At 43.3% G+C, this 24,809-nt stretch overlaps 2 protein-coding genes across 8 annotated transcripts; one reads left to right on the top strand and one right to left on the bottom strand.

Annotated features, from left to right (window-relative positions):
• The first annotated feature begins 141 nt into the window (after window positions 1-141).
• Window positions 142-16,779, top strand: ago3b (argonaute RISC catalytic component 3b). 7 transcript variants are annotated; one of them, XM_027286768.1, is made up of 20 exons: window positions 142-350; window positions 494-807; window positions 5,265-5,436; window positions 5,551-5,671; window positions 5,772-5,980; window positions 6,456-6,592; window positions 7,424-7,558; window positions 7,765-7,852; window positions 7,952-8,099; window positions 8,581-8,700; window positions 8,786-8,908; window positions 10,002-10,135; window positions 10,221-10,405; window positions 10,506-10,665; window positions 11,108-11,198; window positions 11,278-11,472; window positions 11,557-11,691; window positions 11,785-11,886; window positions 12,037-12,236; window positions 12,318-16,779. In XM_027286768.1, exons 2-20 carry the CDS (start codon window positions 789-791, stop codon window positions 12,424-12,426), a joined length of 2,583 nt encoding a protein of 860 aa, XP_027142569.1. In that variant the 5' UTR covers window positions 142-350; window positions 494-788; the 3' UTR covers window positions 12,427-16,779. The 7 variants fall into 7 exon arrangements, with proteins under 7 accessions (XP_027142569.1, XP_027142567.1, XP_027142564.1 ...); XM_027286766.1 differs by having other exon boundaries at window positions 8,786-8,929; XM_027286763.1 differs by having other exon boundaries at window positions 8,786-8,929; window positions 9,969-10,135.
• Window positions 16,780-20,572: 3,793 nt separating this feature from the next.
• Window positions 20,573-23,944, bottom strand: LOC104928069 (free fatty acid receptor 3). The gene is made up of 2 exons (XM_010742287.3): window positions 23,733-23,944; window positions 20,573-22,489 (listed from the first exon to the last, which is right to left on the bottom strand). The coding sequence occupies exon 2, from the start codon at window positions 22,456-22,458 to the stop codon at window positions 21,463-21,465; it is 996 nt and encodes a 331-aa protein (XP_010740589.1). The 5' UTR covers window positions 22,459-22,489; window positions 23,733-23,944; the 3' UTR covers window positions 20,573-21,462.
• Window positions 23,945-24,809: the final 865 nt, after the last annotated feature.

The following is a 24,809-nucleotide window of genomic DNA, read 5'->3' as shown; positions in this document are numbered from 1 at the left end:
TATCTAGATATATATCTATATCTAGCTCTATCACAGCCCTCATACATACATAATTCTCTATTCCATATGGCAGCATTGACAATAAACGGCCTGAATAAAAATCATGTGTGTTGGCGCTGCTTTTATTTTGAAGGAGAAGCCGCCGGAAGTCTTACGTGGCTGTTGTCGCTAGCTTCGTAGCGGCGCTCGCGAGAGGGCGGCGTAAGTGCAGATTTCAGACCGGTTTCTATCCGACACCGAGGAGGACACCGGGGGTTAGTGAACCCCCTTCATAAATCCGTCGGATAAAGAAGAACACCGGATTGTCACGCTCACCCACCGGGGACGACGAATTCAACCGCGAAAACCGGGTAAATATCCGCGCGAGCGTCCGCGTCTCGAGTTGTCAGTTGGTCGCTAGTTGTCGGCGGCTAGCGCCGTTAGCTTCAACTCCTCCGGTGACAAACTGTCACAAACACTCTGCGGCTCACCGCCAATGTCGCTTTTCTTCCAGGCACCGGAGAAATAAACTCCCGAAGGAACTCGAGCCGGGACGTTTTTGTACAACTTTTTTTTTTAAAGCTGACATTCGCCGAGGGGGCAGCGGCGCCTGAACGGTGGGCGAGGAGACGAACTGCTTCCAGCCGAAGGGGGAACCCCACCAAGCGGCCCGGTTCCACATCAGCGACCCGGGGAAGCCGCGAAAGCCGGGGGAGCGGCGTGGACAGCCAGCGGGGGATACAGCAGCCTGCACACGGGGAGGAGAAGTAACCACTGGGAGCCGGGTCATCCGGACAGAGACCTCATGAATGGAAATCGGAACAACAGGTGGGGACTAAGAGCCGAGATCATTTAAGTTAATTACTCTGCATCTATGTTTTAACTCCATTAAAACCAGTATCACTGGTTCACCTGTGTTGTCTACGTCACTGTTTGTCGGCTGTCAAAGGCAGGTGGTGATCCCGTCAGGTGTGCCTGAAGTGTGTGTGTGTGTGTGTGTTCACACCAGCTGCTGCCATAGTTACCCCCCCACCTATTGAATACTGCTCAGTTAACCGCTGCCTGTGATAATTACAAATCAATTGAGCATGGCACCACATTAGTCAATTTACTTTGTCACAGCTCGTCTATTATTGATGCCTTTGGGAAGGTTGGTACGGAAGTCCTAAAGGGTCACACATACATTTTATTCCATAGTCTAGTGTATTAAATCATCGCAGGAAACATAATTTAGTGTAGCAGTGTCAGAGGAGCAGGAGACGCCTTTTAGTGTGTGTTTTGTATTTGTTCTTGTTTTGTCTCGAAACATTTCAAACAGTTACTGAGTTTGAAATACAGATTTGATGTTAAGGGTATTTGTGACGACATCAGACGCACACTAATGTGTACGTTATCTACAGCAAGGCGTAAAGATATTTCAGCCTGTGTCAGGCCTTGATTGGAGAGATATGTGATGCGGAATAAAATGTATGTATGTGTGACCCTTTAGGGCTTCCGTAGGTTGGAGTGTTGTTGGACTCATTCATTCTCCAACCATTTTTGAAACACACACAGTAACATGACTTTACACATTAATAAACACACTTTTTTTAAAGTATCAAGTATCAAGTCAACTTTATTGTCAATGCTGAGTGTTGAAATTTCGTTTCCCTCTTATCCCAAACAGCATAAACATGACATATAAAATATAAGATGTAAAAAATATAAAATCTATACAAGCTAAAGACATCCATGTGGCAATATGGCACAGTGTAATGTAAACAGAATTATCAGTATAAATATAAGCATATGTATGTATTGACAGTATACACAGTGAGATATATCAAGAGAAGAAATATGTCACGGTTGGCTGTGCAGTGCAAAGTACGGGATTAATTAACGGGATCATGATTCATCAGCTGTTGCTGTATGCAGAGCAGCAGCAGCTTTAATGATTCGTCTGTTGTGTTTTACGTTTAGTATGTAAAAATCACCAAAACCTTGATATGATTGGTGGAATAACTTTGGAAATATTTAAAAACGGAAAAGTTGAGGATCCAAGAGGAAAAATTTGGAATTTATGGATCGGATTTATAACCGCAATGTGACTTTGTGTGACTCCACTGAGGCTTAGTGCTATGTGAATAGCAAAAATGTAACTACCTTACTTGGTGGATAGTTAATTTGTAATTTACTGTATGATGGACAGAAATACACTTGGATAAATATATATATATATGGAAACGCCTGGAACTGAAGAGAGTTTTCTTTTTAAATTTCATTTATGGACGGTGCTACGACCCACGAGATCTGTCGTTTCTCTGATGTAATACTTAAATTGGAAAAGTTTTTTTTCTTTTTTGTAAGAACTTCAAAAGACGCTGTAAAATTATTATTTCACAGAGCCCAACAGTCCAAAATAACTCCTACTATAAAGCAGCAAAATCCTCACGTTTGAGGAGCTCGCTCCAGTGAAGCTTGTTTACTTTCTTACTCACTTAATGATGTACAAGATGAATCAATTACCAAAGTAGTTATTGTTCATTTTTCTGTTGATTTTTTTTCCTCTGATCTAATTCTAGACGTGTCATATCCATTTTATTTCCTCACTGATTCATATGTTCAACTACTACTGTGGGAAGTTCAGTGATCGGGATAACCTCAGTTAAACTTCACATGTAAGGCAGCGTTCAAACATAATCAGGCTGCTGTGGGTGTGTCTGTTTGTTCTGAATGTAACCGCTGTAAAACAATCAGGAAATAACTTTGTTTCGCTGATAAACCGGCTTTATTAAGGCCGGCGCTCGCTCACTCTTATTCACTGTCTATGTCGCTCAACCACCGTTCTTTTTCAAACCAAATTAAACTTCTTCTTGTCACCATTTTACAGCGCAAGCTGCGACTCACATTCAGATCTAGAAGCTGGTTCAAGCTTGTTTATCACAAAGTTTAGTCCAGATTTTTTCCAAAAAATTGGATCAGGTTCAACTTCTCCGCCTCCTTTTTTGGCAGAAAAAACCTGCATTTTCACCACAGTGCCGGATCCTGTCTGAACACAACGTTCTGTGGGCAGCATGTTAACAATAATAAGGGTAAACATGAACTTCTGGACATCATGGAACTTGTTAAAACGGCAACTGATCGACCAGGAAAACTTTTAGCTTCAACAGACCAATCTTCCCCTCGCAAAGGCTGAGAGTATGGGATGAGACGTTGACGCGATCTGTCCTTGTTTTGAGAAATCTAAAACATATTTGTCACATTCACACACAGTTAATTCTGTATCTGCAATTATTTGACTATTTGATTAATTATTTAGACTTTAAAATGTCAGAAAACTTTCAAAAATGCCTCTCATGTTTCATAAAAGTCAAGGTATCATTATTAAATGGACTAACAGGATAAAACCCAAAGATATATTAACTTTATATTTAATTTGTGATGGTTTAAAATAGAAATTGAGAAGCTGCAAGCTGAGAATTTTTGGCTTTTTAAGGTGTTAAGCAACATTTTAAGAGTTTATCTGCACATCATGGGTGCAGAGGAGGTTAAACAACGTTTATTTTAACAGCTTTACACCATTAACATCGTCAGCTTTAGTGTAGTGACATCATGGACTGTACAATATTACATCAGTGGAGTACTCTCTTTAAGTATGTGGGTTGAATGTCAGCTCTGTGTGGGCTGATACTGGTCGTGCAGTGCGTTTGTACGATGGAGCGGCCTGATAAGTGGTCATTAATCTCTCCATTGTTGCTCCTTGTACAGTGAACCTTTGTGTTTTTGGGGTCATTTACTGGAGCAGTAGCTGCTATCTGACTTGAGTTGAAGATGTTTTCTGAAATAGTTTAAAGAGATCTTAAAGTTTGTTTTAATTTAGTTTTTACGTAAAAAAGAGTTTGTTTTGTTGCTAGAATACAGTTTACGGTTTCCACCTGATCAGATAATACCCTGGAAACAACCACTACTGCATCACGTAATAACCAAAACACAGCTGTCGAGATGCTATCAAACTATTAACATCCTCCAAAATAAAACACAAATAACAGATAAAAATAAAAGTATAGCTCAGAGGGGAATGAGACAAATCTGTGTGCACCTGTTTTTCCCCTCCTCCTGTCGTCATGCCTTCAGTTGCCATGGAGAAACTGTAGCAACACGGGAGGCATCACCATGGCGACGGCACAGGGGAGGAAGCGACCTGGGGACACGTCGGTCCTTTTTTACTGAAACGATGAGTCCTCCTTCACGGCGAGATCAGGGTCAGCCGTCGACCCTGACAAGAGCTCGGACAGTTTAAGACTGTCCAGCTGCTCCGTCGCCACTTTCATCATCGCTTCTTTACTCCTTAGTTTGAACTCTGTGTGTACTGTATGTGCAGACATGTAGGTCATTGTGTGTGTGTGTGTGTGTGTGGATCCTCTGAGTCACATTCGTGGAAATGATGTGGCTGTCTGATGTCTTTTTTTTTTTTCTCATCGCCGAGTACTTTCCAGTTTGGCATTTCTGATAATTGGTGTTGAATCGGCGTCGATGTGTCACCCGCCTACTTCCCCTCCCATTTTGGCAAAGGCCGTGTCACTCAGGAGAAATCTGTGAACGCCGAGCCGAGTCTTTATTGTGTAACCTTTTTAATACGATCTTCGGGGAAACAACGTCGGGGTCCCCGTTTGTTTCAGTTTTGTCAGTTTGATGTGAGGCAATCTAAACGTTCCTGACCGTCTGCAGCCCCAGCACCCACCGGCTGCTCTTTCCTCCTTTATTAACCACTTCCTTCCTCCAGTTAGTCAGCGTCTCGTAGCTGTTATGTCATTTGAACGGGTAGATCTCATTCATGATTACTGCCTTCGGTTCTATTTTAGCTGTATTTACATAAATGCAGATCGTGGCTAGGTTGGTTTATAGATTAGATGTTGTCATTGGGAAAGGGTGCCCAGAAGAAAAAAGGTGAATTCAACACAACAAGCTGTAATATTTTTACTTCATCACAGATATTTAACAGCTTTAACATTCAGTTTGGGCCCATTTTTATTCCTGTATTGGCTGTTCTGGCTCCATTAAAGCCAAAACTGCTGTTCCTTAAACGACCACTTGGAGCTGGCTGCAGAACGAGTCAATCTCCATAAGTCCCCATGTTCAAATGTCCAACTTCACAGCAGAAATAATCATGTTTACAACATATTATGTTACTCTTGTTATGACTCACTGGCAGACGCGGATACAAATATAGGCTACATATTGTTTTTGTTTTTTCTTGCTTACTTATTTATTTTTGCTGTGTGTTGTTGTTATTATTGTTGGTGAAGGAGCCGTTGGAGCCCAAGCCCTGTTCTCGTTGCCACGGCGACCTGGCTATGGCACCCTCGGGAAGCCCATCAAGCTTCTGGCCAACTGCTTCCAGGTGGAAATACCCAAGATCGACGTCTACCTGTACGAGGTGGACATCAAGCCTGATAAATGTCCTCGCCGGGTCAACAGGTAACAAGGAAGAGACTAAAACGGGTTTCAGGTCTTGAGCTGGACTAGTTTGTTGAGTGTAGACCAGTTTGGACTGTGAGTGGTGACATGTTTTTCCCCTGGCGTCTTTTTCAGGGAGGTGGTGGACTCCATGGTTCAGCATTTCAAGGTGACCATCTTTGGCGACTGTCTGCCGGTTTACGACGGGAAGAGAAGCCTCTACACTGCTACCCCGCTTCCTGTTGCCACCGGTGGGGTAAGTCCATACACTGAAGTTTGGATGCTTGTCTTTTGTCTTTTAGTCTGGAGGCTCCGACTTCTGTTAGACGAAAGTTTAATTTAACTTTCTTCTTCAGGTCGACCTTGATGTCACTCTGCCAGGTGACGGCGGGAAAGACCGCCCGTTTAAAGTCACCATTAAGTTCGTGTCGTTGGTCAGCTGGCACATGCTGCACGAAGTCTTGACGGGGCGCGTCCAGTCCGAGCCAGTGGACCTGGAGAAACCGATCAGCACCAATCCCGTTCACGCCGTGGACGTCGTCCTTCGACACCTGCCCTCCATGAAGTGAGATTCTACCTCCGTCTGCACCGATATCACCCTAAAAAAAAACTTGTATATGCCGCACTTTGCCATCGACAGCAAGATAAGAGTAGCTCTGAATAAAGCATGAGAAGAGTATTTCTTGTTGATTAGTTCTGGTCATGAAATATGATCCAAGGATACATCCTGGAGCTGCTGTATAGCTTCCTTAATTTATAATGCAGCATTTCAACCACAGCCTTGTCACATATTGTAACAGGTGTAGTTTGGTGGATGCATTTACCATACAATACCACAGACGGATACGTTTAGTGTGTTAACATAACACCTTTTTATGTAATAGGCCATTTGGTGAATCCATCGACCTGAATAACTCAGTAACATGAACGAAAACCTCTTTTAGCCTTCTGTGGTTTCACTCAGCGCCCTGGCTACAGATTTATTTTTGTGGCCTACTAACCTTTGTGTCACCTTTGTTGACCCCTTCTGTCCTCATTAGGTACACGCCTGTCGGACGATCCTTCTTCTCCTCCCCGGAGGGCTACGACCACCCTCTGGGCGGAGGCAGAGAGGTCTGGTTTGGCTTCCATCAGTCAGTGCGGCCGGCCATGTGGAAAATGATGCTCAACATTGATGGTGAGTGAGGACGGTGAAGTCACAGGGACACCGGTTGGATGAGAAGATCGATACCACTGTAACGCCATGTAGCTTAACGCCCAGAAGCAGAACGTAAAGACTGCAAACGGGGGGAAACTTAGCCTGACTCACAATGTATTCCATGAATTTCATCACGCCATGGATCAAATATTTGTATTCTGGGAATGCAACCCTAAGGTTTCAGCGATACATCGTAAACTGTTAGTATGAATATTGGCGTACATTTGCACATCGGTTGCCTTGGTCGCTTTGACGTAAATAAAATCGGGCCTTACCTGGCTCAACATGCTACCCAACGACTCGATTACCGTAACATCCTCGTGACGGGCCTCCCAGTCTGCTCAACCCAAATGGTCACATTACTCTGCTGCTCATCGAGCTCCACCGGTGACCTGTAGCCTGCATTCAATTCTAATCCCTAATGGTTGCCTTCAAAGTAGTCTCCGGTCCTGCTACTTTAATGTCCTTCAAACATATGTTACCTCCTCCAATGAACGACCACCTGTACGCTCAGGGCAATTCAAACTTTTCTTGTCTGTTGTTCCCCGTTGGTTGAACATCCTACCCGTTCCTACCAGATCAGGGGCGTCCCTCTCTACCTTCAAAAACCTCCTGAAGACCTCCAGCTCTTCAGAGAGGACCTCCTCTCCGACACTACCAACAACTGGCTAAATCTAACTTTGAACTGCTGCTTCACAGGCAGTGTGTCATCAAAGTTATACATTCTGCTACAATTCTTTGACCCTGATGAGTAATCTGCTCTGAATCCACCTCCAAATGTTTTGACCTCGTCCTCGTGTATCGTTTCAGTGTCAGCCACAGCGTTTTATAAAGCCCAGCCAGTCATCCAGTTCATGTGCGAGGTCCTGGACATTCACAACATTGACGAGCAGCCGCGTCCTCTCGCCGACTCCCACAGGGTCAAGTTCACCAAAGAGATCAAAGGTACGTCACCAAGGGAAGGCAGCGTTTGTTTTCAAGGCCTTACCCTGTTTTTGTATGATTTGACAGTTTCATTCGATACGTGAGGGAAGTGCAGATGAAAACTGAACCTTTTTGTGATGGAAGAATTTCAGCTCACTCTGTTGTTCCACTGAAAGTTTCAATCATTTAAGTGTTCCCGATGCTTATTTACGTCCTCGTCTTCACAGGTCTTAAAGTGGAAGTGACACACTGTGGAACCATGCGTAGGAAGTACAGAGTCTGCAATGTGACACGACGCCCTGCCAGCCTCCAGACGTATGTTTCTGAATCGCACTCCCGTGGCTGTTTACACCGCTGTCAAAGCTGTCGTCAGTTTACATTAACGGGAGACTCGTGTCGCCTTCATATCCGCAGGTTTCCACTGCAGCTCGAGAATGGACAGACGGTTGAACGCACAGTGGCGCAGTACTTCAGAGAGAAGTACAACCTGCAGCTGAAGTACCCCCACCTGCCTTGTCTGCAAGTGGGACAGGAACAGAAACACACCTACCTGCCCCTGGAGGTAAGCGCTGATACAGAAGAGACATCCAGACAGTCAGAGCTCATTTATTCGTCTTATCGAAACATAACGAGGACCATAAAACCAAATCATTTTATATCCCGACTGCTGCTTGATTACGTGTAATGGTTCAGCCTCATTCACGGCGTGTGTTCACGTTTAGAGATCGACAAATTGGAGCTAAGTAGGCGAGATTAAATCATCTTCCGGTAACTGGCTACCTAGCTGGATAGATGGAAAAACAGTGGCATGCATGGTTAAGTTAAAGTCCATGTGCAGATCTTAAAACAACATATTTATTTAATCAGTGTGGCTCTGTTGCTGCTGCAGTGTCGACTGTAAACCGTCACTTCCTCCAGATCAGGAGAAATCAAAACATCCCCAGCAAACAGGAAATCAGCTAAAATGAACACATCGTCAGGTGGAAGGAAATGGTTATCGAGCTGGATTAATTAATTGAACTGCTGTTTTTTTTTTTTTTAAGGTGTGTAACATCGTAGCTGGACAGCGCTGCATTAAAAAACTCACAGATAACCAGACATCGACCATGATCAAGGCAACCGCTCGCTCTGCACCAGACAGGCAGGAGGAGATCAGCAGGCTGGTGAGTTTCCTGTGAAGCAGATATATAAAACACCAACTTTCTTTTTTTTTTACCTGTTGTATAAACATATTTTCTCTCCTCTCAGGTGAGGAGCGCAAACTACGAGGCCGACCCGTTCGTCCAGGAGTTTCAGTTCCGCGTGCGAGACGAGATGGCTCAGGTGACGGGCCGAGTCCTGCCGGCCCCCATGCTGCAGTATGGCGGCAGGGTGAGCTCTGAACAATTTATGGTACCTTCCCCTTTAAAATCACGCTCCATATGCATGTGTGTGTGTGTTTGAGACTGCAGGGTTTCTCCCAGGTAGTCAGGAGAGCTGCAAGTTTACAAGTTTTCCAGCGTAAAATTAGTGTCAACAAATCAGAATTTAAAGTTATTACAACTAATCATTTAAAATCTTAGACCCAAAACATTTCATTAAATCAAATCATGGTCCAAGAGTTTGAGTTTCAGTCCCGGATATTAGCGAAAGGCCTCCAACTTCTCTTAAAAGAAACAGACAATAACCTAATTTTCTCGAAGTGGAGAATATCTTTCACAAGTGATGGGTGGGTGAAGTCGGGGGGGATTTCCACCTCCGAATGTGATTGGAGATGGTGTGATAGAGAAATTTCACTTCCAACCAAAAAGATGCCGATGCAGATATCTTGTCTTCATTCCTCCTCGGTACACTGTACGAGTGATCTTCTGCCAAACAGACGTCATGTGTCGCCTCGGTCAGAATTTATTTTGTCGAGAGATGTGTTCAATGATCCTCTTTGACATTTGGTGGCCAAAACCAAAATTCTCCAACGATAGCAACCATTTCGAGAAGCGATCAGTGACGTGCATCACGGAAACTCTTTCATCAGGATGAGTCTGATCTCTGAGGTTCTGAGTTCAGTGAATTTCTGTGGGGAAACCCTGTGATTACAATCTCAAGTATTTTTTTATTTTTTTCACGTGCTTAAACTGTTATAATTCTTCCTGATTACATCTCGTCTGCCTCACATCTTTTCATCTGAGCTATGACTTGTTGAATTTGCTGTGGTTTGGCACGCTGCTCTCGCAGATCACACACAGAAGCAGTTTTAGGTTCAAAGTTTTCGCATGCATGCTGTTAAAGATCTGTTTTCTTGCGACACACGCTAAAAATGCATGATCGAATCAAATGCAAGCACAGATGAAACTCAGCCAATCGCATCCTCACCAGCTGCTTGAATCCTTTAAATCTTTGAATCCATACTCTTGTCTGTGTCCTCTGTACTCTATGTGTCTGTGTGACTGCCCAGCCCCAGCAGATCAACCCTGCACTGTCGTTGCAGAACCGCACAGTGGCCACACCCAGCCACGGGGTGTGGGACATGAGGGGGAAGCAGTTTCACACCGGAGTGGAGATTAAGATGTGGGCCATCGCCTGCTTCGCCACCCAGAGGCAGTGCAGGGAGGAGATCCTCAAGTGAGTTCGCAGAAATTATTCTTAAGGCTCAGTTCAGTTCATCTGTAAATCTCAATAAATGTATTTATTTTTCCTTCATTCGTAGGAGCTTCACTGACCAGCTGCGTAAAATCTCAAAGGATGCTGGGATGCCAATCCAAGGCCAGCCGTGTTTCTGTAAATACGCCCAGGGAGCTGACAGCGTGGAGCCCATGTTCAGACACCTGAAGAACACCTACGGCGGGCTGCAGCTCATCATCGTGATCCTGCCCGGGAAAACACCCGTCTACGGTACAAAAATAGCCAAATACAACCTCTGTGTGACAGTAAATCAGTCAATCCTCTGATCTAGTTCAAACAGTAACAAATATGTTCAACCTCTGACCTACAGCTGAGGTGAAGCGGGTGGGTGACACCCTCCTTGGCATGGCCACTCAGTGCGTGCAGGTGAAGAACGTGGTGAAGACGTCCCCTCAGACTCTGTCCAACCTCTGCCTGAAGATCAACGTCAAACTGGGAGGAATCAACAACATCCTGGTTCCACACCAACGGTATAAAAAAAAAAAAGTTTAACACAGACTATCCAGGTGGATTCATTCACCTGTTGTGTTCTGACTTTGTTTATTTCATGTACCCAGCTAGTCTAGCTCGCAATTCACGCTGACGTGAAGAAGTTTTTAATTTGGTTTGTGTCCGATGGTTTGAGTGAGAGAGACAGAGCAGTGGTTGAGTGACACAGACAGTGAATGAGAGTGAGAGAGCGCCTGCATCGATAAAGCCGGTTAATCAGCGAAATTAAAGTTATTTTCTAAATGTTACGTTTCATTTAAATAGACACAACACCAGCAGCCCCTACACCTGATCCTGTATCGGTCTTAGCATTTACAGATTTAGTTTTTCACCTCGTTGTCTCGTGGCTCTGCTGCCTGTTAGAAAGGCCGCGTCTTATCCTGACAGTTTTTTTTTTTTGTGTGTCTTTTCTCGTGCGTCCAGACCGTCTGTGTTCCAGCAGCCTGTCATTTTCCTCGGGGCTGACGTCACTCATCCTCCAGCAGGAGACGGGAAGAAGCCATCGATCGCAGCGGTGAGATGTCACGAAATCTACGTCCTCTCCCCTGAAACAATGTTTGACTTTGACCATGTGACTGATGTTGTGTCTACAGGTGGTGGGCAGCATGGACGCCCATCCCAGCAGGTACTGTGCTACAGTACGGGTCCAGAGGCCCAGACAGGAAGTCATCCAGGACTTAGCCTCCATGGTGCGAGAGCTTTTGATCCAGTTCTACAAATCGACCCGCTACAAGCCAACCAGGATCATCTTCTACAGGGACGGGGTGTCCGAGGGACAGTTCAGACAGGTCTAACAACTTGAAATCTTACAATCTTGATACAGAAGTCGAAGTCTGTTGAAGTCGACCCACTAACTGTATCTGTGTGTGTAGGTGCTGTACTACGAGCTGCTGGCTATCAGGGAGGCTTGCATCAGTCTTGAGAAGGATTACCAGCCGGGGATTACTTACATCGTCGTACAGAAACGCCATCACACACGTCTGTTCTGTGCAGATCGCAACGAGCGGGTGAGAACTGAGCCATCGAACAAAACGAGAGAGATTTGATCAGTTTCATTCATCGTGACCTCTTTAACTGAGTCCGTTATGTTTTCCTCTCAGGTTGGACGAAGTGGAAACATTCCTGCCGGCACCACGGTGGACACAGACATCACCCACCCCTACGAGTTTGACTTTTACCTCTGCAGTCACGCTGGAATCCAGGTAAGCTTCACGAGAAGTCGCTGACAAACCTGCGACAAAGAATATTTCATCTTCCTCCTCCTCCTCGCTCGTTGTTTGTCCCCTCTCTGCACGGAGCTGCTCCCTCCTGGGTGCGATTAACTCGGCTTTCCTCGCTCCGTCTCTCTCCAGGGTACGAGCCGACCTTCCCACTACCACGTTCTGTGGGACGACAACTGTTTCACCGGCGACGAGTTCCAGCTCCTCACCTACCAGCTGTGCCACACCTACGTCCGCTGCACGCGCTCCGTCTCCATCCCAGCGCCGGCTTACTACGCCCACCTGGTGGCGTTCCGCGCCCGCTACCACCTGGTCGACAAAGAGCACGACAGGTAGAGAGAGAAGTATTTTGGAGTTTGAATTAGATTTGCTGTTGATGTTAAGTTACTTACCGTCATGTTTCGCCCTGGCAGTGCGGAGGGCAGCCACGTCTCAGGGCAGAGTAACGGCAGGGACCCCCAGGCGCTGGCTAAAGCCGTTCAGATCCACCATGACACACTGAGGACCATGTACTTCGCCTGAACAGCCCCACCTTCACTTCCCTCCATCTTTTCCCAGCCACTCAGTCAGTCTCCGTGGCCGACATCTGTCTCATCGCACAGACTGACCTCCCGGGCTGGTGCAGCTTTTGGTCTCCGGACCTTTTTCGACGACGATGACAACGACGGCTGCTGCTGCTGCTGCGACCACAGGCTGCGTAAGGATGTAATAAGCCAGAGAGGAGTCACAGCCACATTATGCAAATTTGAAAAACAAAAAACAAAAAAACAGTCGATCATTTTTCTGTGCTCCCGCTTGTGCATCTCTCTCTCTCACCTCTCTGCTGTAATTTAAACCGCGAGTCGCATCCTCACCTTCCAGTTTTTTTTTTTTGTTTTGTTTTGTTTTTTTTGACAGCAGCTCAAAAGTTTTTAATTTCGCTGTTTTTACTTTCGTGTGTTTTTAAAGAAAGGCGGAGCAGCAGGGAGTACACAAAAAAAAAACTGATTTATTTTGGTGCATGGGTGAAAGCATGAAGCAGAACCAGTGAGGACCTGACTTAGCTCCGACGTTTGAGCCTAACGTTTGCTGGTTTATATTATTAGACAGTTTTTACATGTTTTGTTTTTTTTTTGTTTTGAGCTTGTCTTAGATTTTTTTATTTTTTTTTTACGTGTTATATCTGTCTGTGATCGCCATGGCAACACGTTAGCCGCTAGTTAAAAACGAAACAGAGGAAGGCAGGCTTGCCTCCTTTTTTTTTTTTTTTTTTTTTTTTTTTTTTTTTTAGCGGTTACTCTTCTTCGGCTCTCCCTTTATAAAGCCAATGGTTCCTCACAGTCGTTCAGCCAGACAGTAAGAAGAAGAAGAAGAAGCATAACTCTGCACTCTACCAACACAGACACTGAATGAAATCTTAATTGTTTGTTTTTTTGTTTTTGTAAGCCACACGTGCAGCCATCGATGAGGTATTGTGTGTCGCTTGTTGCCTTACTGCGAGGCGAGGACTGGTAGAAAAAAACAACGCCATGGCCACAAAAATTGACTTTTTTTTCTTTCTCTCACTTCATAGTTCAGCTTGGCACAAAGTGTAATACCAAACCGTGTGTTTTAGTCCTCTTTGCTATTTATGTTTTCTTCCTTTTAAACTTAAATTAACATTGATCTTCAGCAATAGAGCGGTTTATATCACCCGGCGACCGCGAGCTTCTCCCACTTTTTACACGAGGAACTGACTCCTTCGGTGCAGAGCGAGCGAGCGAGCATGGGGCGTCGTTGGCGTTTTTCAGCGAGTATTGGTGCATTAATTTACAAGCTGGTTTTATGGCAAGTGACAATAAGCTTCAGGGGGGGAATGTACAGTATTTGACATTCTCATGGACGAGTAGGACCGACGCCTTGGACGCAAGGATCGGTCGGTGAGGGTGTTTTCGTAGAGAGAGATTATACAAAAAGTGCCTGATTTGGTCGGAGAGGATTCGATGGAAGGTTTTTAATCGTATGTCGGTTTGTTTGCCTCGTTACAAAACACACTGCTGCATCGCCCGACACACACACACACACACACACACACACACACACTTTGGGGCCGGACTGTAGTCGAACTCAACGCATGCCAAGTTTATGTGATTTTATTGTTTTGGTTCTCTTCACATCCATATCGACTCAACGCGCTTTGTCTCCTCGAGATCAGAGTTAGACGTCATCGTCACACACACACACACGGATAATTCTTCGATGACCTTAACAAGACAACGTCGTCGTGTCACAACCTTCAATCAAAGCTCATTTAATAAACTCAGTGGCCTCTTTTTGTTTGGTACGATCCGCTAATTTAATCCCTTTGTTCTGCCATAAATTCTCCTTTATGAGGCCTGGAACGTTCAGTCGTTGTTGACACTGCCGTAGAGGCGTTAATTAAACGACTGTACTGGACTGGAGGCGCTTCTAATATTCTTCGTTTATACATTTAAAATATTAGAAGCACCTCCAATATAACGTCAATTGAAGTACACCGCCTTTATCTGCGAGCGTGGTGATAAAACATAATTAAATTTTACGCGTGAAGAGTCTCAGCCGGGCTGTTGTACCTAATAAAGTGGCCACCGAGTGAAGTTTCTGCACTTGATAATTGATTTTTGAGGTTGTGTTAACAAACCTTGTCGCGTTAAGATCATTGTCACGTCGGTGGATTTAAAATAACGACGCCCGTTTGCGTCTCTGGCCTTCGTTAAGGATGCAGTCAGTTATAAATGTGAATTTCAGGCCGTTACATCCATCCAGGTGGAGGCTGACGCCTCACTTGGTGCACTGATAGGACTGTTTGCACTCATTCATATTCAGATCGCGTTTGTTTTCAGGAGGTGGTTCTTGGCTGGGCGTCTAAAACACTTTTCTGAGTAGGGCTGCAACTAATCTTTTAATTTTTTCATTGTCAGATATGTGAAATATTTCTTGTTTTTTTGTCGAAAAAAACCCAGATTTACAGTTTACGATCATAAAAAGCGAAGAAAAACATCAAATTCTCACATTTAAGTTCAAATATTTGGCTTTTTTTCCCCCCTTCTAAAATCTGATTCAGAAACAAAAACAAACCTCTTTACTTTGTAGAAAACAGTGAGCGATAGGGAGACGATTTCTTTTCAATCCTTAAATTATATCCAGATAATCACACAAGGACTTGTAATTTAAAGGTCCGGCGTGTCAGATTTATGGGCGGAAATTTAATATAATATTCAGTCAGTATGTTTTTCTCCTGGAAAATAAGCATAAAACCTTTTTATAAATACAGAGGGAGCGAGTTCTTTTTACACAGAGTCACCGCCATCCAGCCCAAAACAAACACTTGAGGCGAGGGGTGTTCAGTTCACCGCTAGATGCCACTAAATCCGACACATTGGACCTTTTTTTTTTTTTATTATTAAATAAGTTGCCCGGCCGTCTCTCTTACGGCAGTTTAGTTTAAACTCAGACGAAGCCTTCAGGTTTCATCACTTTGGACCAAACCAACGTGCCTGGTCGTGGGGGGGGGTCGAGGGTCGAGTCGTACTCTCTCAAGCCTTTTTACAGCATCGTGTTGATGATCGCGGCTCTGCACTGCTTAACTGTGCACGCCACACTCACCAGAACCAAACCTTAAAGCTGCTACAAGAAAAAAAAACACATTTATTTAATATTTCATTGGATAGGCTTAAATATATTCACATATATATATTAATACAGAGAGAGTAAAGAGAGGATATGGTATTTTACTGCACTTAAAGAAGATGCATGAGTTTTTGATGCTGAGAGTTTGTTGTCTTGGGTTTAGATATCCGCCTACATTTTTAAATTCAAAGTTCGGATCGTCCCCTCTCCCGTGTTCGTTTCTTAACGTCAGACATTACCAGCATTTTGATTTTTACTTGAAGAAACGTAGTCGTGGGCATGTTTAACATTGTTGGCTTAGTGCTCTGCTTGTTTTAGAGCCTTATTATTATTATTATTATTATTATTATTATTGTTACACATGAATATCCGCTCACGTACAGTACATCGACCTCCGGAGCCCGTAGGCGCTGTCGGCGGCGGCGACGGCAACATCTTTTTTTTTTTTTCTTCCTTCCTCAACAAAATAAAAGCATTTTTAAAGTCTGGATTGAGATATATTTATATGTAAAGATATTAATGTAATGCACACCACTTATTTTTTCTAACAAAAGTCCTATTTGAAAAGCTGACGCGTGATAGCTGTAGTGAAATATGGCGTTTAATAATAATAATTATAATAATCGTAGCGTTCTGTGATCTTTTTTTTTTTTTCTTTCCCAAATTTGATAATGCAATAGGTTTACTCGTGTGAAAAACTGATGACGTGTTTGCTGCATTGACCTGCTTTTGTGGAGACTGTTGTTGCTCTTTGGGGGAAGTTGCGGGAGGGCGGGGGGTTTGTTTTTGTCATGTAATAAGTGATCCGATGAACCGTCAACCCTCCTCCGCAAAGACCTGTGAAGACCTCCCCTCCTCCTCCTCCTCGTCTACTGTTTTTTATGTTATCATCTCACAAAAACAAAAAAATCTCATCGAAGATCGATGAGGTTGAAGACATTTCTCGACGCATGTGCTGCATTTTTAAAACGACAGGAGGAGGGTTGAAAGTTCATCTTCGGACCGATTCGTCTGTTAACAGACTGTGCCTTTCCTGATGGTGCTGATATATAATAAACAAACAAAAAAAAAAAATCAAAGAAATCTTAACTTTCAGAAAGGGCGCCGAGGCCCAAGTTGATAAGTATATATTGATACATGACAATACTGTAAGGTGTGATTGCGCCTGTGCATTTGTGTGTGTGTGCGTATATATGTATCGAGTGTGTGTGTGTGTGGATACCTCTGACATATGCCAAGAAAACAAAATATGCAGAACTGATCAGTGTGGAGCTGACCGGACCAAAAGGCCTGTGGGGATCAGTTTATCTTTTCATTTCTTTTTAAAGCGGACGGGCACTCGCAAAGCAAGCACAACCCAAAAACTAACATTTCTGAATAATAAAACTATAGGGGAACACTCACGACTTCGTAGGTAACGATATTATGTAGCATTATTTATTTATTTCTATCTTATCGGGACATGATGCCTCCCTTTTACTGCCTCTTTCCTACTTTTTAATTTATGTGTTCATTCTCAAATGGACGGCAATAATGAAGCAAATTTCTGTGCAATCATCTTCGTCTACTCCTCCACTGACCGTATGCATCTTCAGCCCTCCTCCTCCTCTTCTTTTATATTCTTCTTAATGTGAAATGTAGACGTTTACAGACTCGGGATAGTTCTTTGGTTGAGTTGTTTCTCCACGAGTGCCTGTTTCCTCATGTTTTATTTAGTTTTTTTTTTTTTTTTTTTTTTAAGGGATTCCCCCCCACAATAATAAATCTTTAAACCTCTGTGGTTGTCTGCATATCATACTCAAAAAGAAAAATAATGTTTGGGTTTCACAGTATATTAATGTGCTTTTTGTTGTTTTTTGCCTGATTATTAAATGATGTCACTTTTAGAAGTTTTTTTTTTTTTTTTTTTGTCTTAACACTCATCTGATCCTGGTCCTAAGTTGAGCCTTTTTATTTGGTTGTCATATTTAAATTTTTTTTTTTTTTTTTTTTTTTTGAATAAATACAGTATGTATGAAACTTTGTGTTTTGTCTCTGTTGTTTTTAAATCACAACCCCTGCAGAGGAAATGGAAAAGTTTAGAAAGGCGTGAACGCCCTCATGATTCATTCAGTTAAAGTACGTGTAGAGGAAAAGTCTGAGATTTCTTTGGAAACACGTAAAAACAAAACAAAACGCTTAATTTAAGCTAAATTATATGAGAGGGTGTGCTTTACCGTCATTATTGTTACGACTGTAAGTGCCAATAATGATGATAAAGCACACCTTCAAATGTGACATTGTGATTATACAGAAATAAAATATAAAATCAAAAGACTTCTCTCAAAACTAATTAAGTGTTAACTCCAAAGAGCTGCATTTAATTTGGACACAAGTAGGGCAGTCTTGCCTTAACAGCTGTACAGACAATACTCGTTACAGATGAGATAATCCTTTATTGATCGGGTGTTACGGAACAGCACACGCACATTATTATAGATCTGATTTTGTGACACTTTATGTTAAGGGTAGTTTACATGCATACAACACGACAGTTGCCACTGGTCTACCACAGGCTGAAATATCAAATCGAATCAGATTTTATTTGTATAGCCCAAATTCACAAAGTACATTTGCCTCGGCGGGCTTTACAATCTGTACAGGGAGTGACACCCTCTGTCCTTAGACCCTCGGTTCGAGTGAGGAAAAACTTGCCCACAAAAAAAAAACTTTTAACAGGGAAAAAAGGTGGAAGAAACCTCAGAAAGAGCCACAGAGGAGGGATCCCTCTCTATATAAATATAATAAATATGTTTATAACTGTTGAATGAACTTCATGCACGCATTCATGTTCCCCAGAGGACGAATCCCAGTGACTTTGATGATCCCCCAGACTTTTTGTGAGGCATGTTAACATGCTAACACGTTAAACTAAGACAGTGAACATGGTAAACTCTCTGTGATTTACAGAGTTTCCTGATGGGCAGTGAAGTAAACAGTGAAGCAGTGTTAGTGTTTGTACCACAGGCGATTTCGATTACCGGGAAGAAGAAGAGGAGGTTTACAAGCCTGACAGGGAGCCGGTGTCATGCTAGAACAGGAGCTGGGCAAGAGGACCATATAACCGGACTTTACAACCTCCATAGACGTAATGATAAAGGCGAAAAGATTGAAAATGACGTTGATGGAGGGAGCTAAGGCCAGGAAATGAGAGAGTGAAGCCACTGGACAAAACTGACTTTTAGTCGTCGGAGTGTTGGTGTTTGTACCACAGCCAATTTGGACCACTGGGAAGAAGAAGAGGCTTGAGTCACAGGTGTCGTGCTAGAACTGGAGCTGGGTAATGTAGCCTCGTGTGGACATAATGACGGAGACAAAGAAATTGTAGAGGAAGCTAAGAGGAGACCCAGCCAGAAGCCATCAGTCAAGAGTAAATCTGGGACTGACTTTTAGTAGTTGGTGAAATAAAAACTGCTGCTGGACTAGTCAGTAACATTAACTGACTGCTACGTCTTCTGTTGTTGCACGTGTTTGATGTTTACTGGAACATACAGCGCACTCGTTACGTGTCAGTGCTCACATGGAGATCATTTAACTTATAAATTGTAGGCGTACACAATAAACTAATAAATGAACAAAGTGCACGGCTGAACCAACATGCCTGGCTGTACCCGGTGCAGCACAGGACACTATAAAGGGATGTTATCTGTGTGTACATGCACTCCACCTGCATAGGAGCGCTGTGTTCATTATTATTGACAGGAAATGGCCAGAGGGTGGTTATCAGTCACTTCCTGTTTGAAGTCCCCTTTAGACCAGACAAAGACGCACTTTATAACCGCAGCATTATGTATTCTCTGTGTTTACGCTTCCGCCCGCCCGTGCTCATAACTCCATATTAGCTCTGTAGTGAACAGTTACCGCATCCCGCTTGTGTAGTCAAACGTCTCCTGTTTTTTTTAATTGCTTTATCCCCTGCACCTATAAAACACTCATCTTTGATTAAACAGTGTCCTCGCTTAACTGTGACTCACAGAAAAAAGGATATTTAACCTGGATGTCTTGCATGTACGTGCTCAAAAGGTCACAAGAGTTCAGCTCCAGACAAACAAACCCAAGTTCTCTGGAAACAGAGAGGATATTTTCCCATAAACTATCATGTGACTCACAGTTGGAGCTGTTTGAACTGGCACAAAACTCTTCTGGTTGAATCATCATCGTTATCCCGGTGAAATCTGGTCCTGGAATTACGTTTTACCATTTTTTAAAGCAGCATTTTGTAACTTTTATACCATGAAAGAACAGATTTGAAATCATTTGATGCCACGTTGTGCGGTGTTTCGTGCCTCCGTCATTCCCACGAATAGTACGTAACGCTTTATGGCACTAAGTCACGCTATATTTCATTGATTTTGGTAAAACTAGATCAAACACTGTTGTCCATAAAGTTGTTTTTAGACACATTCCTCTTCCTATTTATACACATCAGGTTAATTGTGGTTTAATTTTTTACTGTGATATGTTTGGAAGAGATTGATCAATGGACTTTATGGGCAACGGTGAGAAAATGTTTTCAACTCTCTGTGATTTACAGAGTTTCCTGATGGACAGTGAAGTAAACTGCTGCCAACTGTTGCTGCCGTTAGCTCAGTTTGTTAGCCGGGCTGCCCAGACTGTGAGCTCAGACCACCGGGGGGAGTGTTAGTGTTTGTACCACAGGAGTTTTGGACCGCCGAGAAGAAGAAGAGGAGGTTTTTAGGCCCAGGTGGAGCCAGTGTCATGCTAGAACCGGAGCTGGGCGAGTGGGCAATGTAACCTCTATGGACACTTTTGTTTGTTGACACTTTTCCTTCAATCATGACACCGTGATCGGCTCTAAATACAAGTAATGTGTGATATTTGTGCTCATCATCCAGTGATTTAAACAGAACATCCTCACCAGCATTCATTTCTCTTTTAAAGGTCTGCGTGGAAACGCAGTTGAACTCCGAGGCAGGTTAAAAAGCTGATACTGATACAGATCACAAAAATAACTTCTCTTATCAGCGTATCGCGTTGGGAATGCTGTTTTACAGCCTTCAAATGTCAAAAAAATAAATGAAACTGGTGCTGAGTCACTTGGGTAAATATGCTGTGGTTGCTTTTGCGGCATAGCACACTTTTAAGAGATGGTTTGTTTTGTATTTTTGGTCACTCGTTATTTAACTTGGAAGGACCCTCCGGGGGATTTCTGAAAGAAGGCTTTTGAGGATCAAGACGACAAACCATTTATTACTGATTAACCAGTCGAACAAAATAACAAAAGTTATCTCATGACACTCTCCATACAGAGCAGGGCTAGACTGTAGTCTTTATAACAATTTAGACTTATTTACAGAGACCCAACAATTGGCGACGGTGGCAGACAAAACCTCCAGCAGACCCAAGCACATTCATGGACGGTCAGCAGCCAATGTTATCTGACTTCCAGTGTAGCCAGCAGATATCCGGACAAAATGCAACTTGATAAGTAAGAATGACAAGAAAGCCAAATCACTGCTAATCTCTATAAACAAGTATCTACGTCTGAAGCCCATTTAGGCCAATGCTTTCCACCTCTTTTGTTCTTGACATGGACTGTTGCAATAAAAGCCCACTCAAATGTGACAAATCTTGGTCCCTCGCCTACAGATTCTGCATTCATCTGCAGATATTTGTTTATAGAGGCTATGAAACTTGTAACTGAACAAAAACAGAATCGGCAAATAAATAACTTGCACATTAAAGTGTTTTTATTGTATCCTATGAAGCTCTGGAGCAAGCATTGCCTCTAAAAGGCGTAAGAACAGGACACAGTTGCTTCAATCTAAAATTTTCCTGTTGCCTCTCATTGGTAAGAGCAGAGTAACAATTACAAACACTTCATTTTGTCCAAACAAACACACATTTACTTGAGTAATTCCTCCTGAACTTTCAAGGAAGGGCAGTTTCCTTGTATTTCTCAGCTGCCTTAGTGGGTCTCTGGTGAGGACTGTGAGGAGCTCCTCCACATCTCAGGATGTGCAGCTTTGCCATGATGTTCTTGAAGCAGTGGTTTAACATGCTTCTGACAGCCGCTGAGGAAAAGTAGAAGATAAACGGATCTAGGCATGCGTTGAAGGTGCTGGAGAGCAACGCCACGTTCCTCCACTCCTCACTCTCCTGACGAATATACCCCACCACGTGGGACACATTGTAAGGCCCAAAACAGACAGCAAATACAATCAGCGTGCCGAGCGCCAGACCAATGGCACGCAGCCTCCGTCGCCTGCCGATGTTTGGAAGACGGGACAGGATGCGGATGAAGTTGACGTAGCAGAAGGTAGAGATCACAAAGGGGACGCAGAAGAGGACGAGGAAGAGCTCCAGGCGGACTGGCAGCAAGATTTTGAGCTCGTCCTTGGTGAAATCCAGGTAGCAGGTGGGTGGAGGCCGTGCAGGGCTGTTGGCGGTGCTGCCATTGTTACTGTTACTGTCAGCACCTTTGCTCCACTGGGCGTAGGGAATGATGTAGACGACGCTGAGGTTCAGAGAGGTCACCACCCAGAAAATGATACTGGCCCACACGGCGTAGCGAGGCCTGCGACACAGCGAGTACCTGAGGGGGTAGGCGACCCCCAGGTAGCGCTCCACGCTCACAGCAGTGAGGAGCAAGGTGCTGTTGTAGATGGTGACGTAGAACATAAAACCAGTGAAGGGACACAGAGGGTAGGGCAGCAGCCAGTCCATGTCATCAGAGGCCTCCTTCATCTTAAATGGCAGGAAAGCCAAGAAGATGAGGTCGGAGATGGTGAGGTTGAGGAGGAGGATGTCTATCGGGGCCGGCTTGCGATGCACCTTGCGGCAGAAGGTGCAGAATGCCAGGATGTTGGCGGGGACCCCCATCAGAAAGGTGACGATGTAGATGGAAAGCAACAGGTGACACTGCATGGCGGCTGCTGGGAACAGACTCTCTTCGACACTGGACGTAAGAAAACATGAATTATGAGTAATTAAAGCATTTGAACTCGATTTGGCTGAACATTTTTGAGGGACATTATTGGTTTTGAATGTCTGATTGCCAAAACTAACGATGATAAAGTTTCACACTGAATTACGTCAATAACTGATGGATGGATTGTCATGAAACTGTGTACATTCATGGTCCCCAGAGGACGAATTCTACTGATTTTGTTGATTTTCATGTGGTGCCACCATGAGATTGAGCCTTCTGGTTTCAAGTGAGATGTCTTAACAACTATCAGACAGATTTCTACTAAATTTGATGGATATTAACGCCCCTCAGGAAGAATTTAATTAAATCAGGTCAACATTTTAATTTATGACCAACTACCTACAACTAATTCGGATCAGCCTCTGCTGTTCTTTGTCTTCAGCGCTAATAAGCAAATGTTTAGAGGAAACTTTGCTAGATGGCATCACAACATACAATTACACTCATCTGAAGGTTTTTTAAAAGAGATTATCACATCAGATCAAAGTCTTCTGTAACAGCAATGAGTCATTTCTTCTTTTACTTTTTGGGGAAATAAAATAATGAAGACAAACGTTTCCTAAAATTCTTTAACAAGTCATACAGTACAAATGAAATGTTAACTGCTAAAAGAAACTTTAGCTTCAGATATCTCACAAAACCAAACTGCAATCCAAATGATAGATCATCTTCACATACACATACAACTTCAAGAATTCAAAAAGTAGAGCGTAGAAATCATCAAGAAAATGCCTTTAATTTGAAATAAGTATTTTTGTATAATATTTATTTGTATTTATCTTTTCATAATTCCAACTTTTTCCCTCTGTCTGTGGCTCATCTAAACAAATCTTTAAAAATGTATCAAAGGCTAAATAATTTCCTACAACAGCTGGGCAACTGTAGTTTTTAGCATTTGTAACTCCAACAGGAGTAAATAGTTGACATGTTGGGGACTATTTTTCAGCTGTGGATTCATTGCTTTGGCGAGTTTTAGGACCAAAATAAACTACAAAGCCCACATTTTACCATAATAAAGGATCATATCATACAGTATAATGATGTTTATATGTCACTTTACAATTGAAGTCTATGACACATGCAGTATGAGGCTTCAGCTCCACAGATAACATTAATAGAACTCAGTGTTTGTTTAATATGATTAGAAATATGTCCATGGAGTCAGTCTATCCATGCAGCTGAACGTATTTAAAATGTATCTTTAACTCACCTCTGTCAAGCTTTAAAAACCAGGCTCTCCATCACGATGCGGCTGTGCTGTCCTGATGCTGCAGCAGTCTCTCCGCATGCTTCGCCTCCTGGAAGCAAACTGTTTGGTCAGATTATAAAACTGTGCTTAATATGCTATCTCGCCTTCAATAGAGGAAATTTAATAAGCCTCTGGACACAATCTTTGTTCTCCTTCTCTGTCCAAATAACGTCTCCCAGCAACCGCTCAAGAGCTGATGCAGGTGGAAATGTGTCGTAATAACTTTGTGGATGAAAGGCCTCAGTGACACAGTGACAAAAACCAGGCCGGGTGTTGCGTCAGTTACATAATCTGAACATCAGTCTGTTTTTCTTCAGGTTCCCACTGAAAAATGTAAACTTTTATTTTGTAAATAAAGAAGTACGTAACGCTTTACGGCACTAGGTCACACACCACCAACTATTTCACTGATTTTGGTGAAACTGGATCATATGTCCGCCTCAACTCTCTGTGATTTACAGAGTTTCCTGATGGACAGTGAAGTAAACTGCTGACAACTGTAGCTGCTGTAAGCTCAGTTTGTTAGCCGGGGGGAGTGTTTGTGTTTGTACCACAGGCGATTTGGATCACTGAGAAGAAGAGGAGGTTTACAAGCCTGGTGTCGTGCTAGAACAGGAGCTGGGCAATAGGACCATATAACCAGGCTTTACAACCTCTATAGACGTAATGATAGAGGCCAAAAGATTGAAAATGACGTTGATGGTGGAAGCTAAGGCCAGGAAATGAGAGAGTGAAGCCACCGGACAAGCGTAAATCTGGGACTGACTTTTAGTCGTTGGCGAGAGCTTGGTGAAATAAAAGGCGCCGAGCTGGACTTCTTGTTGTTGGACTAGTCAGTAATATTAGCTGGCTGCTGTGTCTAAGGTGTTATTGACCTTGCTCGATGTTCGCCTCTTAGCAAAGTTGTTGACTCAGTAAAGTAATATAATCATAACAAATCCACGTGTACAGCTGTCCATATTTACTGCAGTGGTATTGCACTCTGGAACAGAGTTGGGGGCGCTAAATTACAAAAAATTCTACGTAATGTTGCTTTAA

This window comes from Larimichthys crocea, chromosome XIII, assembly GCF_000972845.2.
Source record: "Larimichthys crocea isolate SSNF chromosome XIII, L_crocea_2.0, whole genome shotgun sequence".
Classification (NCBI taxonomy): domain Eukaryota; kingdom Metazoa; phylum Chordata; class Actinopteri; family Sciaenidae; genus Larimichthys; species Larimichthys crocea.
The sequence above is the reverse complement of the archived record's forward strand: the minus strand, read 5'-3'. Positions and strand labels throughout refer to the sequence as shown.